Source organism: Aulostomus chinensis, chromosome 19 (genome assembly GCF_037954235.1).
Source record: "Aulostomus chinensis isolate RoL2024-O1b breed Wild chromosome 19, RoL_Achi_v1.0, whole genome shotgun sequence".
NCBI classification, from domain to species: domain Eukaryota; kingdom Metazoa; phylum Chordata; class Actinopteri; order Syngnathiformes; family Aulostomidae; genus Aulostomus; species Aulostomus chinensis.
The window spans coordinates 8,100,432-8,118,867 of record NC_141338.1 but is presented as its reverse complement, the minus strand read 5'-3'; the positions used below and the strand labels follow the sequence as shown (position 1 = coordinate 8,118,867).

At 40.4% G+C, this 18,436-nt stretch overlaps 1 protein-coding gene across 3 annotated transcripts in view; it reads left to right on the top strand.

The window, feature by feature from the left end:
* Positions 1-14,371, top strand: part of znf462 (zinc finger protein 462) — a 46,928-nt gene extending 32,557 nt beyond the window's left edge. For 2 of the 3 annotated variants that reach the window (XM_086187001.1, XM_086187002.1), the window contains 7 exons: positions 1,339-1,536; positions 5,419-5,674; positions 5,781-5,920; positions 7,034-7,257; positions 8,345-8,645; positions 9,451-9,589; positions 11,449-14,371. In XM_086187001.1, coding sequence (XP_086043127.1) covers positions 1,339-1,536; positions 5,419-5,674; positions 5,781-5,920; positions 7,034-7,257; positions 8,345-8,645; positions 9,451-9,589; positions 11,449-11,668 — 1,478 coding nt within the window. In that variant the 3' untranslated portion in view covers positions 11,669-14,371. The remainder of the gene's footprint in view (positions 1-1,338; positions 1,537-5,418; positions 5,675-5,780; positions 5,921-7,033; positions 7,258-8,344; positions 8,646-9,450; positions 9,590-11,448) is intronic. The other variant, XM_086187003.1, reaches the window with a different exon arrangement.
* The last annotated feature ends 4,065 nt before the right edge of the window (positions 14,372-18,436 follow it).

The following is an 18,436-nucleotide window of genomic DNA, read 5'->3' as shown; positions in this document are numbered from 1 at the left end:
AGATATATGATGAGAAACAAACAGCTACGATGGGGAAGACAGGTATCTTTAGTTTAGAAGCTGGTGGCAGTTGGGGTTTATTGTAGTTGATCATGTAAATGCGTGAAATCAACACATTTCAAAAAGCTTGAAGAAGAAATAAGCTGTTAAACAGTTGAAAACGTCACTCAGAAAGTGTATTTCATCTTTCAAGTACTCATGGATAGGTGCCTCGGGCTCACAGAGATATTCCTTACCCATTACATCACTTATTTATGACTCCAGAAGGCAGAAAGAGCCAGCCACATAAAGTTAGCTTGAAGCCAAGGGCGGCTGGCAACTGACAAAAGCACAACTGCCCAGAAACGTGTGTTTACAAAGTGCATCTTTTGGTATAATCCACATATTTTTTTACCGAGGCGTACATTCAGTGATCCACTAAAGCTTAATTTTAGCTTGAAATAAACCAACTATAACACTTCCAGTTGGGTGCTATCATGAACAGCCATGGACGAGTGGAAGTGAGGTGGTTCTGAATTCACCAGCTGAAGGAACGCCTGACCTGAGGGGTTGCAGTTTGTTCTTAACTCAAATCAGAGTGTTAGTGGACTACTGAGCATACAGCTGGAAAAAGTAAAGCATATGCGCTGAAGAGCCTCTAAAGTGATGTTTTCGGATAGCTTTGCTGTTGTTAGCCTACAGGTGATTAGCCTTAAACTTGCGTGTCTGGCTCCTACTGCATTTCAGAGTCACACAGAAGTGATGCTGGAGAGAAAATGTCTTCATTATGCTCAATACGCTTAGTCGTGAATATTCAAAAGGCAAAATACACTTTCTGGGAGAAGTTTTTTGGATAAATCGCAGTCGCTATTTAATATGCTATATTGCAGACTGGCATATTCAGATCAAGGAGAAAAGAATAAGGAAGCAGTAGGGAGAGGTTTTCCTTCCAAACCATCCCAAGTAAAAACACGTGTGAGTCAAAGCGGATTTGGTGGTAATAGATGCACTCCTGAGGATACTGGAAACTGGAAGCACAATGCTGTAAACACTGGTAGGTGTGGGACACAATCTGTACTTTAGCAGCATGAAACGATGTATATGATTATGGTTTGAGTCACAGAGACACTGCTACCAGACTTAAGTGCTCAACAATTTTTACAAAATTCCAGAAGTCCAGAAGGAGCACTGTCAGCTAACAGTGGCACGTTCGTGTCCAGACGAGCTCGGGGGGGGGGGGGGGTGGTTTTGTTTGTGGTGATGTCTCTTGTTTATCATCAAGAGTGTGCTTTAATCAAGTACTCCTGTTGAATCTTTCTCGTAGCTATTCTGCTTACCTGTGATTCCTTCTTTTTTTAGGTGAGCAGCACACATACAAGTGCTTGTCGTGTCCCTTCTCCTCCATGACCATCAGCCAGCTGAAGGAGCACTCTCTGAGGGACCACGGCGAGGCCCTGACCCTCCCCAAACTCCGGGCTGCTACCCAGGCTGCTCATGCTGCCCTCAGGCCCTCCCGCTTGGCCAGTAACACAGAGCAGACTCCCTTGGCTCCGGATGGTATGAGATCATGCATAATATTATTTGATCTTATATAAGATCTTCTGATAGCCCTGTTAGGTCATATTCAGACGGAATCCGCTGTAATTCAGATATCTTTGGTAACCTGAGGGGTTTGATAGGCAGGAGATCTCTTTTACATGTGATTTTTGATTGCTTTAGCTTAATAAAAAACAAAATGCACTGTAAAAATATAATCTTTATGTTGTTTAGGGCTGCAAATATTTATAGACATTATGACTGATTGATCGATACCCTCTTGGCTATATGTTTAATCTTGAAGTATTTAAACTAAAATGAGGTAAAATGCCAGTAAGAATATCCTGAGATAAAATCAAATAACTTGTTTTATAGTAGCTTGCTTGTAGTGAACTCAAAGATCTTCTGCTAATTGCCTGAGTTGCACAAACAAGCATCAAATCTATAAAGTGGAACCAGCAAACACTCAGCGTTTTGTTTGATCAGTTACTAAAATTATTAGTCAGTAAACAGTTTTATGCCAGTCAGTTTTGCAATTGTTGATTAATATTTGCAGTAAAAATCGATATAAAATTGTATATAAAAACAAAAAAATGCATCACGCGCTTTAAAATAGAATATCAGTTGTAATTGTAGAGATATTAAACAGGACTGAACCGTTTACATTTTCTGGTGGTTCTTGTCATCTATAGTGGTTTTATTTAATTATTTGAATTTACAATAAATCTGGAAAAGTTCATGTCTACAAGCGTGTGTTGTCTTCAGAATTCCTCAGAAAGCGATGTGCTCTCAATCGAGTAAATTATTCAGGGGACTGGAAGAGTTTGACTTCTCAGATTTGGCCTCTGAAGCCTCGTCGAATATTTAAACGCGACACCATCCTTTGCGGAATGTGTTCCGTGGAAGAGAGCACCTTTGCTGTAGGTTTAGCGGTTGACTCTTTGATGTGATGCCATGTTTTAGGTGTTTTAGCGGCTACGCAGCGGTGGCATTTGGTTCCAGACTGTTCTTGGCAGCAGCTGTCACCTTGCTGCTGGAGCTGTGGAAACTTCCCTGCAGCTGCAGCAGGGCAGCATTCCTCACTGCACCAACCACCACTGTCAGCTGTGCCCCACTAAGACAGATCAAGCATTGAGAAATAGCAGAGCGGACATATTGAATATCTCTTGACGGTGCGGAACGTACCACCTTCAGCTGAATCTCTTAAATTCAACTCTGAAAATGTGTACCTTCTGATTTCCTTTTGTTCGCGGCTCATTTTTTTAAAAAGTGATTTGAGTATAGCTTCAGATTTTTTTTTTACACTCGTACAAATTAATGAGAAGGAAAACTCCAATTCCATCTCCAATTTTTCCAAGTTGGTGTTTTAGTCTGCTTTAGAATATTTTATATTCAATCGCATCTATCCACTACTCAAAGAAGTATTCCTCTTAGCACTTGTGCAATGTAATACACAGTTTTGGCCCTCAATCCTTTTGAGAAGACTGAACAGCATCTGCTATCTCATCTCCATACGTCTCCACAGAAGATATTAAAAGCATGAATCATCTTTGGCATTGTTTGATTTTTATGAATTCTTCTGTGAGGAAGTGAGAAATTGGATCTGAGGCATTTTTAAAGGGTTTTTTTTTTCCCCCCTCCCATGCTTCCTCATACTCCGACTGCTGAATGAGGCATTTTTCACATATTCTATTAGTGTCACTGTGGTTTATTTATTGATGTGTTGGAGGCTCAAAGTAGGGCGAGAAGATGAGCTTGCTCACTGATATTATAGACTCTTGAGAGAGGGAATGAGGAGGGGAAGAGGTACCAATGATGACAGTCAAATTTACTCATCTGAACCCGTGAGGCGGGGGGGGGGGTGCTTCAGACACTTCCTTCTTATTTAGAGAGAATGGAAGCAGCAGCTGCATGTCAGTAGAGTTGTGCAGTCCTAAAGTTAGTGCGTTGACCATCTGTTAGCATGCTAACCTTAACATCTGTTAAGTTAGCATGCTAACGTCTGGTTCCTCCATGTCAAACTCAATGGGATTTTTGTGTAAGGGTTCAGTTAAATACCTGAAAATAGTTTTGTTTTTGCACACCCTCTCAAGTTACTTTAACAGTTGCATGTTCTAAGGCAGTGGTTCTCAAACTTTTTTTAGTCAAGTACCCCCTGACGTGCGCAAAACATTTGTGGTAGAAAATAAAGAGGTACAGTGCTGTCCCATCAGTGTCTGATTTACTAAAGTTAAACAACTTATATCAATAATTTGCTAGCGTTAATTTCTCCCCGCAAAAAACAACAACACAGTGCCTTTGGTACCTACTTACGGTACTTCATCGGCTCTGGTTTCGCCTTTTTTTTTTTACTTGTTTCTCTGTATTTTCAGCAGCATCACTGCTGCGCTTTAGCCACATCTCCATCATTACAGCATGTCGTCATGGCAACGGCAGGTTATTGACGAGTGATGCTGGACCAATGTGTCAAACTAACTTGGTTTGGGGTCCGTTTTTTTAAGGATATTAAAATTGAATACTGAATATAAAATTCAGTGTATGAACATACATTTGTATTTTATCAAACTTTTTATAATATAATTATTTCTCAAGACTTAATTATTATTAGGATTACTGTTTTATTTAAAAAAAAACAAAAATTATATTTTTGTAAAGCTTCACATACCCCCCGGAGTACCTCCACGTACCCCCAGGGGTACGGAGTAATTTCTCCACTCACAAATTTTGAAACTGTTGTGCATCGTCACTGAGAAAAGGGAATACGCGGGAAACTAGTTGTGTAATGTTGTGCACCCTTCCATCCGTTGTGGTGTAGCACACATTCATAGCATAACATCAGCTCTGTGCTACGTGTAGCAAATGAATTTACGCTTCGAAAATCATGAAAGCGGTGTTGATTTTAAGAACATTATTTTGCTGAAAAACGCATGTAAATCTCTCCGAACTTTGTTAGGTACAGGGCTCATCTTCAGCAAAAATCCTGTGTGAAAATCCCACTGGCTTTTGGTCAAGATTTTGCCCACAAAAAATTGTCCTTCCTGTGAATGAAATCAATGAAATGATATTTTTATAATAAAGAATGTCTATCTCCCATATGGGAGAAAAAATGTCTCTCAAAAAACATAATAGAAGAGAGACGTGCTGGTAAACCTCAACCCTGAAATGTTCAAATCCTCTTAAGATAAACAGGAAATTCATGATTGTAATTTCAGTGATTATGCTATCTGGTTTGGAAATGCTCTCCAACTGACCATTATTATTTGTGAGGGACATTATTTTTCTGAGCATAAACATGTTTACTTCATGTGAAGTTAAAAAAAAATGAAATTATGATATCCAACATGTCACATGAGAGGACAGCCACTGAAACATCCATCCATCTATCCGTTTTCTATACCGTTTATCTGTGAAGGGTTGCAGGGGGGTAGGGAGTGGGGGCACTGGGGCCAGACAAGCGGGGTTCACTCTGGAGGGACGGGTCACTAGTCTGTCGCAGGGCCCTCTATCTAGAGCCGTTAGGAACTCAGTAGCTTGCTCAAGGCTACTTGGACATGATCACTGGGGATCTGTGGGGATCGAACCAGCGACCCTTCAGTTGCTAGACTGCCACTCTACCTCTGAGCCATGCCGCCCCCCCACCACTGAAACAAACAAATAAAAATGCAGAATTTTGAAAACAAACTTTGCCCTTATATTATAGACAGGAGTCTATAAAATTAGATACAAATTTGTGTCTATGCTTCCGTATTAACAAAATGTAACAATAATATCCTCTTATAAAACAACTGTTACATTCAGAAGTATTCCTGACTCATGGCGATCTTTTCCACATGCAGTTTGTTAAAACATAATTAAATCAGATCAAAAATCAGATTTCACTGAATTTTCTTCCCCATTTCTCAGACCCTTCATACCTGGAGCCAGCCGATGTTCGTCAGCAGCTTAATCACTATCAGCTGGCCTCCCGCAGTCACATGTCTTCCGGCTCAACACCTGGTGGTTTGGCAATGGGTGACAATCGGCCGGATGGCGTTCTTACCTGTGAGTTCTGTGAGTTTAGCTCTGGATACATGCAGAGTTTACGCCGGCACTACAGGGACCGCCACGGTGGCAAGAAGCTCTTCAAGTGCAAAGACTGTTCTTTTTTCACCTGTTACAAGTAAGGGAACCTGTTCTCTGACAGAAAACAAATCATTATGGTAGATTTTGGAGTGTATTCAACCAGTGTACAAGTTTAATATGCCCTGTATGTGCGTCTTTCCCAGGAATACGTTCACCATGCACGTGGAGGCCGGTCACAACAACAATGCACCCGAGGACATACCGAAAGACCTTCGCTGCCCTCTGTGCCTCTACCACACCAAACACAAGAGCAATATGATTGATCACATCGTCCTGCACAGAGGTACAAACCACACAAACCCACATGAGTGACAACAGAATCAGTAAACATCACTACTGCAGGAATGTTTTTAATCATCACCTGGATAAAGATAGGATGCTCTTTATTGAGGGTTTATTTCAACACTCCACAACATCCCCAAAACATCCTTAGAATGTCATTGCTAAAATGTATAAGAACATAAAATGTTCTTTGAATGCTGGATTGAGACATTTTCTCCGGCATGACATATCTTATAGGTAATATTGCGGGAACATTGCTGGCCATTTCAGATGAATCTTTTTGAGGAGACGCTTAGGCGCTTTCTCGCCAAGAGTAAGAGGAAAAGATCAGTTTAGCATGAAGTCTGGAAACAGGAAAGCAACTAATATTTCATAGCGAAGTGACTTCCTGGAGTCTCTGCTGGTTCCCAGGGCACCGCCACTCTGATTAGACTGCAGGAAGTCACCACAGAACTACATTCTTGTCTTGTTTGCAGAAAGGGAGAACCAGGAATACAACAATGGTTTACAACACACAATAATGTTGTTAGCAGGTGCATTTGTGCATGAATATAATTTACTGATGCAGGCAGCTTGCATGTGGAGGCAGGGATAGTTGCAGTTCCACAAAAACTTCATAGAAGAAGTTGTAATTGGTCACAAATACTATACATTATAGAACTCATTAAATGTCTCATAAAAATGTCAAAGTTAAACAATAAAGTCTTAATAAGATGCTTATGGTGAAATGTTGTTATGTTTCAATTTTTTGAATTAAATTCCATTTTGTGCAGTTAAATAGTGTTTTTCCAGTGTTGTGTTTTGTTATTCACTGTAATTGGCCTCTAACTGGAAAATAAAGATTATACTTAAAAGCAAGCCCAGAATAGTTTTTGGAAGAAAAAAAAGTTTAGAGGTGTGTTTTTTTTTTTGATAAGTATTTTTTTAATACCAAAAGGAAAACTGAGATAAAACTGACAAAACAGGAAGCGCTACTGAGATTTCTCTTATTCTTTACAGCTCAATGTCTTTTGTTTTTATGTGCGTGGGACAGATGTCAGTTAATGTAACTCCTCTTCTTCTCTCTTTTTCCAACCTAATAATCCACATCATCCTCTTTTTTTCCTCCCATCAGAAGAGCGTGTGGCACCGTTGGAGGTGAGCCGCTCCAAGCTGTCACGCCACCTTCAGGGCCTGGTGTTCCGTTGCCATAAATGCACCTTCACATGCTCCAGTGACCAGGCCCTGCAGCTTCACCTGCAGAAGCACGCTGAGATCAAGCCCTACCAGTGCCAGCTCTGCTACTACGACAGCAGTCGACGCAGCCAGCTAGAGGAGCATCTCCGCCTTGAGCACAAGGTCAGTTCAGACCAGACATGAGACTTTTTTAATAACCTATTTTAACATTATTTACCATTCAGGACAAATCTGCCTTTTTTTGCCTGTTCGTCTCCTTTAGCGTGAGATCATTTACATATGGAAGAGATTCATTCAAATGCCAGTATTAAAGAGTTTGCTGTGCTTTGACAAATAATCAGATTTCAGTGAATGCCTTCTGAATCATAGCGTTGATTACGATGGCTCATACATATCAGATTGCTGGAGCTTCGGTATATTCACCACATGTAGGCGAGAAAAGGTTTCGTCTGTCAATCTCCCCTAACTGGAGATAGTTCATGAGACGATGTGAGAAGGCAGATGAAAGAGTTAAGGTGAAACATTCGTTGTTAAATGGCACAAGACGATTGTTTGTCATTCAGTACATTACGATGCTATTGTCATTTCTCAATACACTCTGGGTGCAGCCGATTTGTAGTAATCAGTGAGAAAGTTCTTAAAAAACACTAAGAAATGTGCAATAACAGTGTATGATAAGGGAAGGAGAGGGAATTCAGGGTTGGATGTGCAGAGGTTTTCTCCTAATAGTCAAAGCCAGAACCATAATTTGGTTTAGCAGAAAATTAAATTAAATCTTGTTCTTTCCACATATATTTGCAAGGAGTTAAGCACCCTCCTCAATCAAGTCTTAATTTGCTACTACACACTGGAGACAGTCGTGGCTGTAGCCCACAGCAGTGATTCAAAGCAGCACTGTAAATTGACTTTTATGCTGTAATAACACCTGAAGGCTGCTGTAGGTGCTCGCACAGGGAGGGGTGTTCTATTGGTTTGCAGCTTCACAACTCGGTGCCGCTTAATCCTACAAAGCGGTCATTTCATCAAAAACAAACATTCGTGATTCAGCAATAAAAAGGTCGTCGTATGGATTGTGCTTTCTAAACCTTTGCACTCAAAGTTTTCACTGAATTGTAGATTAACAGAGTCTACATGGATTAAATTATTGTTATTTCCTAGATGAAGAATTATGACAACATCTTTAGAGTCAGAACCAATACTTCTCTGAGAACACTACACCAGACTTAAAAAACATCTTGTTTTCTATCAGGTGATCCGGAACTTCGAGCTGATGGGCCGGGTCAACTTGGACCAGCTGGAGATGATAAAGGAACAACTAGAAAGCAGCTCAGACGAGGAAGACGAGAGAGACATTATGGAAATGGTGGAAGATGGAGAAGTTGCAGAGGAGGAGGATGGAATGGAAATGATGGTAAATACAGAAGAAGACCAGAGAGACATGGATTATGAGGAGCATGAGGCCAACATCAAGGAGGAAGAGGAGGAGGAGGAGGAGGAGGAGGAAGAAGAGGAAGTCAAGGAGGTGGAAGAAGAGAGGCCTGCCCTACAAGGTAAACTTGATGAATTAATACAAATATTTGTAGCTTAAGAAGAAACCATTAAAGTAAACTTAGTGTTTGTTGGTTGAAACACATTTCAATGCATTTCACACTCAGTCAAGTCAGAAAGAGAACACTACTTTGTACTGTCAGGCTGCTAGTGGATCCTACTGCACAGCTGATTTCTTCACAATGTACTGTACACCTGCAGGGAAAAAAACCTTTTCTTTGGTGTTCAAGGCTATTTTATATCTCGCTGTGGTCTGTGTGAAAAAAAACTGATGCGTCTCCTTTGATGTCAAACAAATCTGCTAGAAGTTTGACTGTTACCCATAAGATGCTTTGTAATGTGGTTTCGTGGTTAAACACAGATTCTTTCCAAAAAAAAAGTCCCCATAATAATAACTGATTAATCATTTTATTCTTTTAGTACTAAGAAGTCATTGAAAATACTGGAAATTTGACCATACAATATACAGTCATCTCTGATAATAAGTACTTACATCAAAAATCTTTCCTCATTGATACTTGAACCTTTCATAGACTGCGCATCCTGTTACAATAAATAATCTCCGAAAAGGTAAAGCCCGTACCTATCATGGAGTTTGTTCAGCCTGTTGGTCACAACTGGTGCACAACTCTTACTGAGCGTGTTAACTTTTCGATTTTTGAGGCTTGGAGGAGATGTGCGGGTGTTGTCTTTTTGTCTTTTTTTATGTTGGCCTTGCATCTATGTGATGTGTATGAATGACTAAACCTCTTATTTCATGAAAAACAAAGAAGAAATGAACAATATTATATTCTGACGTTTTCCCAGGTGTCCTTGCATCTCCCACCAGTAGCAGCAGCAGTAGCTCCGGGCCGAGCGGTGTAGAAAAGCGTCTTCCCTGTGAGTTCTGTGGTCGTTGTTTCACCAACAGTTTCGAGTGGGAACGCCATGTCCTTCGCCATGGCATGTTAGTATTTTTTCCCATTGCCCTTTTTCTTCTTCTCCACTCTCTCTCTCTCTCTCTATCTCTCTCGCTTTCTGTGAATTTGTGTCATCTCCTAGTATTCAATCTGACCTACCCTCTAATGCTTCCAGTATTTAATACAATTTAAAAGCAAGGCAACATAGGTGCATCAGTCCAAAAAAATGTAATTATGTCATATTGATTAAAAAAAAAAAATCACAAAAAGAATTGCAAAAGAAAGGCATGTACTCATAATTACTCTGAATCTTACAAATAATGTTCCAACCTCATATTTGGTTGAATTTAATGGATTTCTGTGGAAACTTGCAAATAATGACTTACAATCATCTATATGGCTGATGGGACTAATGTTTGTATCGTGCCTGAGTGGATGCATAGCTCAAGTAAGATTTTCTAAAATACTGAGAGACCCTCAAGTCAGAATAAAAGACCACCCATCGACTCCCAGCTTCTAGAGCACATCCAGTGTGCTTTTAGACAAAACATTTTCACCTCGCTTGTATCTTTAGAACACAAAATCAGTTGCTTTACATCAGAAACTTTTGTCTAGAAAACAGGTCGTAAGAGTGGAGAAGTATCAAACACAGAAGAATGTTGTCATCCAGTGTGTGTAGATTAAGAATGATAAAGGACCCAGAACATAACTCAGGGGAACACCTCAGCTTATCATTTCTAGACAGATATTTCCAGCTAATGGAGAATGGTCTGTCACACAAACCTCTCTACAGCAGTCCTTGTTATGCCTTTCCATGAGCTTCAAGTATGTTGTCATCAGCTGTGTCAGAGACAACTGAATGATGTCATTTAAACCTTTGAATCTGAATTTGAATGCGTCATATTGCAAAAATGTTCCTTATAAAAGTTGAAATACAACACTTTCCCCAAATATCCTTTTAGAAAAGACAGTTCTGATAAGAGTGTATAATGATGGGATCCAGTGATTCAAAATATATTGTCTATTCAGTTACTGCACAACTAAGACTAGAAATTTGCAAATGACACCGGTGGGTTCCTGAAATATCTAATTTTGTAAATATTTCCGGGCATGTATGATGCGTCAAACTTGCATAGGATAAAAGAAGAATGGGCATGGTGGAGGCCTGTGCCCTTCTCGTTAAATGATTCTATATCAGATCCCAAAATAGCTGAAACGTACTGTATCTAAAAATATTATCAGTCAAACATCTAAAGGAGAGGAGGAAGATACGCCGCCGTTAATTGTCTTCAATAGGTCATTCTGGGATGTTAGATCAACCAAATTAAAAATCTGAGATGCCTCACTGGAAGGTAGGATAAACTGAGATGGTGAGATTAGATCTTTAAGGCCGCAGACTCTCTGCAATAAAGGGCAAAAGTGTATTGACTTAATGAATATAAAAGCAGGTGAATAAGAGAGTTTATGGTCTTAAATAATAGCTTGAAGTTGTGGGCCTAGGTGGTATTGAACTGTGTATCTCAGCACCATAGCCCTCTGTAGGCCCTCTTTTATTTATATAGGACATTTTTAACACCAACAGGCCACTCAAAATGCCTTCCAGAATACCCAAGAAAACAAAACAAACACACTTATGGAAAAAGGAGAGTAATGAAAAACCCTGTGATGTTTTGCCTTTCTGGTTGTTGTGCAAACAACTGGGGCTTGTGATATAGGCTGCATTCATTTTCTCAATGATCCAGTTTCTTCTAAGAATTGTACTCCAGATTTTATTGTCAAACTACTCGAGATCAGTGGCGGGAAGAACATAAAGTACTTGTTTATTTTTAAGAAACATCATTTTGTGTACCCCAGTTTAGGAATCTTGACTCTACAGCTTCCTAATGTCTCTCTCCCTCAATTGTAGGATGATTAACAACAGTCAAATGGACACCAGCACCTCCTCAGCAATAGAGGCCTCAGCTCCATCTTCCACTGCCTCCTCTGTATTGATGGACACAGGATTGGACCTTTCCAGCAACAGAAGTGATGAAGGGAACGCCGCAGATCTATCAGAGAGATGTCAAAGCCAGTATACAGAAAACAAAGAAATGCTTGACACCAAAAAGGATCAACAGTTTGGTTGAACAGATTGTGGCCTCTTGGGATATTGTGATTAAAATAAGGTAGGAACAGCACTGAGCTGCTTGTTGAAATAGGACATGAAACGCAAACAAAAAGATTGAAAGTGGGAAAAAAAAGACTTTTTATGAGTTGGTGCATTATTAGATTTTAGGTGTTACATATATAAGTATTAGGTTGTGCTGCATAAAACGGCTGAGCTCTTTAAACGGGCGGTCCCCTAGGACAGATCTTAATATATTGGTAACCAATAGTGAACAGAACTCTTTATTGCTGACATTCTGGTCAAAACTACGGTGAAAGCTCCCGCCTATATAGAAAAAAACAAAAAAAACAATACATATTTATAGAGAATGTTGTCCAAAAATGATGAACAAAATTTTATTATTTGAGGCACCTTTACACTCCCCCTTGCTCCTCCAGAACAGTTCCCCTGTTCTGGAGGAGCACCTAAAAAGAAGTAAATATGTCATGAAAGCATTTAAAACCAGGGCCCACTGAAGAGCTACATTTTTTTGTTTCTTGTTTTTTTTGTTTTTTTTTTTCCCATGGAAGCCTTGTGTTAAATGTGTAGAAGCATTCCTTGAGGAAAGGTGGCACCTTATCTATTTTAGTAGATCCACAAATCTTCTATTCGTTCATAGAAATTTTGACAATTTACCCCCAATGTTTGTAGCAAATTGCTACATTTTAGGTCCCTTAAAATTATACTACGTATAAGCCTCCAGCCTGTGGTACCCTTAACATTTTATTGTTCAGTACTTTCACTGATGATATCAAGGAAATGGCGGGATTTGTTTAAATAAAACTTATAAGACATTATTTGGGTTGTAGTCCGGTTTACCAATATCACAGGAAGCCTGTGTATGACAGCACACACGGTTTATGTGTCATGTATGATCAAGGTATCCGTTAAGATGAGAAGTTTAGGGGGTTTGACTGGAACGTGACATAGTTGTTACAACAGTGACATCTTGCCAGGTTACACTTGTCTTTTCAGTGCAGTCACAACTGGAATCGTCGTTCGTTCATCCGTCCCATTCACCCGAAACTTGCATTTTCGACCCTTAACCAGAAAAAGAAACATTCTTAAATATGATTTAGTAAATTTAAATCACAGCAAATTCTAGGAAAGTGTGTTTATTTGGATCATTAACAAAAGGCCTGTCAATTGCGGCAAACACATCTATCAGACTGTTTGATTCAAATACTAGAATTCATCACCCGCTTCAAACCAACGAGAGGAGCCCGAATATCAGAAACAGACATCTCGTATGTGAAATAACCAAAACAACACTTACTGCTCACTGGATTACGTTGTGCACAGGATCAGAGCAGATTACGCACAGAACAAGTGTCGATCACCATGGTGATGAGAGTGATGCAGCCAGAGTGCAAGTGCCTTAAATTGCTGTTAGAAAATCCAACTCAAGTTTCAAGTCTAAAGACATATGAAGCTCTACGGTCAGTTCACCAAAATTGCTACATTTTGCTACTCTCCTCTCCTCTTATCCTCCCCTCTTAGCAACATTTCATGAAAATCTACAGACCAGATATTAGCCTTTCCCACCAGCAGGGAACAGTTTCCGTGCCCTTCTGGGAACCTTATTTTGGAAGGTTCCCCGCATTCTCACCAAAAGTGTATTAATCCAAAACCCCCTAAATCAGGTTTGCAGCAGAAACTGAAAAATATCTCCCTAAAAAGAAGAATATACGATTGGGTTTTCCAATGTTCTAGTCATTAAATGGGTGACTGAATATAAATGTCCACCCCAAGTTTTATTACCCATATAGCCGTGGCTGGGACGTAGATGGGGAGACGAAGCTGTATATGCTGGTCCAGTCTGTTGAGCATTGTGCAACACCCTTGATTGATAGCTCAGAAACCAAGGTTCAGTAATCCTTGAGTGGCACTTGTTCAAGGACAGGCACAGATTTGGTGGGGAAAAGGCAACAGTGAACTGGTGTCTTTGAAGGTACTTCCTACTGAAGAAATACCCCCTTAAATGCTGCTAGCGCCACAAAATACACTTTTGGAGCCATATTTGCTGGCTTGTCTTTTATCTGGTCATTGCCAACAGTCTATTCATGTTCAGCCACATCCAGATGGCCTCCTGCCTCGAAACATCCCTGATGCTATGGACATGACCGTGGCGCCATGGCCATGATTGGATACACTGAAAAAACAAGTGTAACCTTGGCAGAAAGTCTTGTTAGGATGCATTTCCACATATATTAAGTATATGTACCACACAAGACTCTTTGGTGAAGATCCTTTTTTTTTTTTTTTTACAGATTTCAAATCACCTCTTTAAATCATCATCCTGTGTTGACACAACTGTCATAGCCTGCATTTGTGTGCTTCTTTTTAGACAAAGCTGTAATAACGTTGGTGTTGACAAAAGGCAGAGATTGTATTTGTTGGAAGTTGCTGCTTGAATGCCCTAAAGCCTTATGAGGAATGAATAGCAATTAAGTCAAATTCCAATGTGAACAATAAGCAACGCCAGACAGTTTGAAATGAAACGGCTCAATCAGTTTTACTGTGTTCTACCAAAATATGTATCAAGCCTGCTGTGTTTGCTGCTGTGACTGTCTTTCCTGAGCATTGAACCATTGATGGAAATGGGAAATCTGGGGTTGGACAATAGATTTTTTTTTTTTTTTTTTTTTTGGAATTAGAGTCCGATGAATGGAACCCAGGTAAACTACATGTTTGCAGCCATGTATAGAAAACAAATCTACTTGTTAAGTGTTTGAACTGTGGTGTTTCAGAAAGGATACTTAAACCCTTTTTTTCCTTTAGGTGTTCCCGTTTTAAAAAATGGAGAAAAAAAATAGAAAAAAAGAAAACATAATAGATTACCCTCAGGGGCTTTTTGAGTCCCCAATCCAATACCTTGTTGTACAATGTCTGGTTACAATGAAAAATATCTCATTTTTGTACTGTAATGGGAGTGAACAGATAGGAAGAGCAGTGTGGTTGTATTAAAGGCCAATGTTGCAGTTCTCTACTGATTAATGGCCAAGGCTTTTACTGTAAAGATGAAAAACACGGCAAAGAAATAGACAAGATAAAACTAGTTCCTTTGGGAGCATTTAAATAACCGGCGTAGTCCCTGTCTGGGCTTAGCCACTAACTGAGTTTTGAGTAAACCTGCGATCCCCCTAGGATCAAGGTCATGTCTAATATCTGACACTTCAGCATCTTGTATCCTTCACCAGTAAGGGCAGCAGCTCTCTTGTTCAAAGTAGGCCTGCCCGTAGTCAATAGGTGGGAATGTAGCAGCCCCTCTATCTTCTCCTCATTGTACCTTAAAACAGGTTGAGTTGGTGCTGAATTTCAAAACCCCTTATTTTCTGTTTTACAGAACCAGCTTGTATATTTTGAACGTTAACTAAAAAAAAAAAAAAACTGTTGTAGAAATAAACTTTGTAAGGCAGCTTGTCGCCCAGCTTGGAAGCCCAATGTTAACCGTAGGACACATTGGGACAATCTGGGTAATGAGGCTGTCAACCCAAACTGTTCGTTGTTCTGTGATCATTTTAAGACTATGAATCCCTCACTGTGTGCAGTCTCTAGACTGTAATATTCCCAGTTTACCCAAAGTTAAGTCCCTGCTGATGACACACTGGATACTTGTATATATGTTTAGTTTGTTTCCAATCCATTTCTCTCTTCAGATTGTTGGCTCCATAGGTTGACACTAGAAACTCTCCTTCTTGCCTTTCTTCCCATATAAATCTGATTACCTGATGGTGGGTTGTGATGTTGCCTAGGATGATTGTTTACAATTTTATTCCATTTATCTCTGGATATTCTGTAAATATTGTAATTCATTGTCTTTTTTTAACTTGATAATAAAGTTATCAGATAACGGTTATTTGACTTTCTCTTTGTCGCTATAGTTTGATTATGCCTCTAAAATATCGCTTTTACCTGCTTAACGCCAAGATACAGATTGAATTTTTCTGCAGATTTCATGTACTTGATATCATGCATAATAGCGCATCATCATGCGTGACATGGAACGTCTGCAGTCCTCTAATCAGTGATTTTTGCATATCAGCAGACAAGTCAAAGTATTAAAATTCCTCAAAAGCAAATCTAGGAAGGTCTATGAAGCACCAGCAGGCCTCTCTTGAAGGACAGAGTGAAGCTGAAAGAACTAATGACAAAAACTCAGGTCCTCCTCAAGTATGATTACTTCATCTTCGCATTCCCACCAACCGCGTTGGCGTCGCTGCTCCATCTCAGCCAAAAATATAAACATCTGAAATATGCGATCTTTTTGGTGGAAGAAAAACAATCCCAATTGTCAGCGACAAAAGCAGGTGGAAATTGTTGGAATCATAGTTTTCTCATATTTTTGGAATAAAATACTAATTTTGGAATCCCAGTCTTCAGCAGCTCTCGGCAACAGGAATGTTTAACCATGGTAAAGCAGCTTAGACCACTTTGAGCTAGACTGAAGGATGATGACTATTTGAACTTTTTATGGAATTTGGCTCCAGGTTTTGTCTACTGACTTTGGTGATCCTGACTTCTACCACCGTGTGAGGTAGAGATAAGATTTTTAGTGAAAATCAGCATCCCAAGTACTTCATGCTAATGCAATGGGGAACCTGGTGAAACTGTGCAGGGGCTTGGGGTCTATCCTTCAATGTTCCCTTTGTTCCCTCAAAAATGTTCTATCAAAGTTGGACCATTTCATGCCTCATTTGAATGAAAGTTTCCCCCATCAAAATAAGATGCAATGTTCTTTTCGCCCTGTTTTCCCTCAAGGACCCCCCCCCCCCCATCAATATTTGGTCCAATTGTCCCGATCAAAGTTTGGCCCAATGCTCCCTTAGTCCTACGTCCCCTCAAGGACTTTCCCCCACCAAAATCAGAACCAGTGTTACCTTTGTCTTATGGTTCTTTGAGGATTTTTTTTTCTTTTTGCCAACCAAATCAGGCCCTTACATTTCCTCTTTGAATGAAAGTATTCCCAATCAAAATAAGCCCAGCGTTCCCTCAGATCCAGGAGTTTAATGGCTGCGTTATTTTTCTTCCCATCCAGCCATAAATGGGTGCATTTTACAGTGTTTGGTGAGGTTTGATGGAGCAGAAGATGCTTGTGAACCTGTAACCTTCACAATAAGTTCACCTACATGGATTATTTGGAGAACTCGGTCTATTGTTAACATCCTGGTTAGCTTTCAGCTCTAAGCAGCTTGAGTGAGCTTTACTGCTCCAGACTCTTGGCCTTTAAATGGAAAACTGGTCAAATGATTTGGTGCTTCACATGACTTCTCCGCAATAGTTAATCATACATTTTAGAATTCATGGTGTTCCAGTCTAGTTATTAGTAGGTTTCCTTTTTTCATATGGAATAGGATTTCCTTTGCAACCTGTCCACAGAGCACTTGAAGACCTATAATAGTCCAGACAGCTTGTCTGCAGGAAATGGCATCTCAGTGGCCTTCACTCTACACCCCCCTGTTTCCCTTTCTCTCTCTTCTCCACTCCACACCCTCCAAGAGCTCTGCTGACCAAAACCACAAGCCCTGAAAATCCCAGCTGTGTGTGCTCATGTAATGTAGGCTACATGCATGAAATGCTGCAGCTTGTGCACCCTTAACACCACTGAGATCACCATATTCACTCAGCGATGCTTCCACTGTATATGTGACAATTGGTGACCTTTCCTTTGGTTAACATCTCACCATATCACTAACAAACAGCCAATGTCTTCCTATGGAAAGTCTCAGGTTTCCATTTCCTCTCCTGACAATTTTAGTGGGGGCCTAGACTTTATTTCACATGTCTAACATCATGTCTTAAAAATATCTCTAAGTCACCAGGGATCAGACAGTAATCTCTGTGGCTTACCACTTCAGAGGGGGCTGATGGCAGACTGACGACCCCTGGAGACTGGAGTAAGAGGCACAGCCACTGTGGGGAGAGGGGAAAGGAGGACACTGCCGCTTCTGAGTGGAGCAACATAAGGAATTCCTGATGAATGTGTGCTTGCGCCAAGGCAGGAAAGAGGGCTCCTCCTGTCCTAATAACTGGTAGACAGAAAGGATTAAGGATTGAGGGGAGAGACACAGACACAAGTCAGGGGAGAGGAAGAGGTGGAAGGGTGAAGAGAGGCACAAGAACAGGGAGAGGTATTTGAGAGGATATAAAGAGGGACAGAATTATACAGTCATAGAGAGTAAGTGAGTGTGGCCCGGGGAAGAGGCCCCATTGAGATCTAGCATACTATCCCTCACACTTATCAGTCCACTCAAAGTCCGAGCTGGGCTGCATGGGTGCGTGAAAGACAGAGGTCAACAAAGCCTGTGAATACAGAGTGCTGGATGGATGATTTTGACATTCCACCATGCTTGAAGGACCTGGAATTGATGAAACTGCTGATAGCAGCATGAATCGTAAGTGCTCAGGAAGAGCAGCAAGTTTTTTTCTATCAATGTCTTGATGGGGAAATGAAGAAAAAGCAGTATTCATTAAAATACCTACCCAAGTATGAAATCCAAGTGTGTTTTGTAAAAGAAATGGGTTTTGACTAGAAATTATAGAAATTTACTTGGTAAGACTTCTGTACCTTCAAGCAGCCCTCTAAATTGGCTCCTCCAGAGTGGCTCTTCCTTTGCTGACATCACCAGAGTCAGATTCCCAAGCACCTGTGCCTGTCAGTCCTGCCCTCAGGTCACCCACCTGGAGAATCTCAATATCATTACTGTGCCCAAGAACGCCCGGGTCACCAGTGATATGGAGCAGTTAC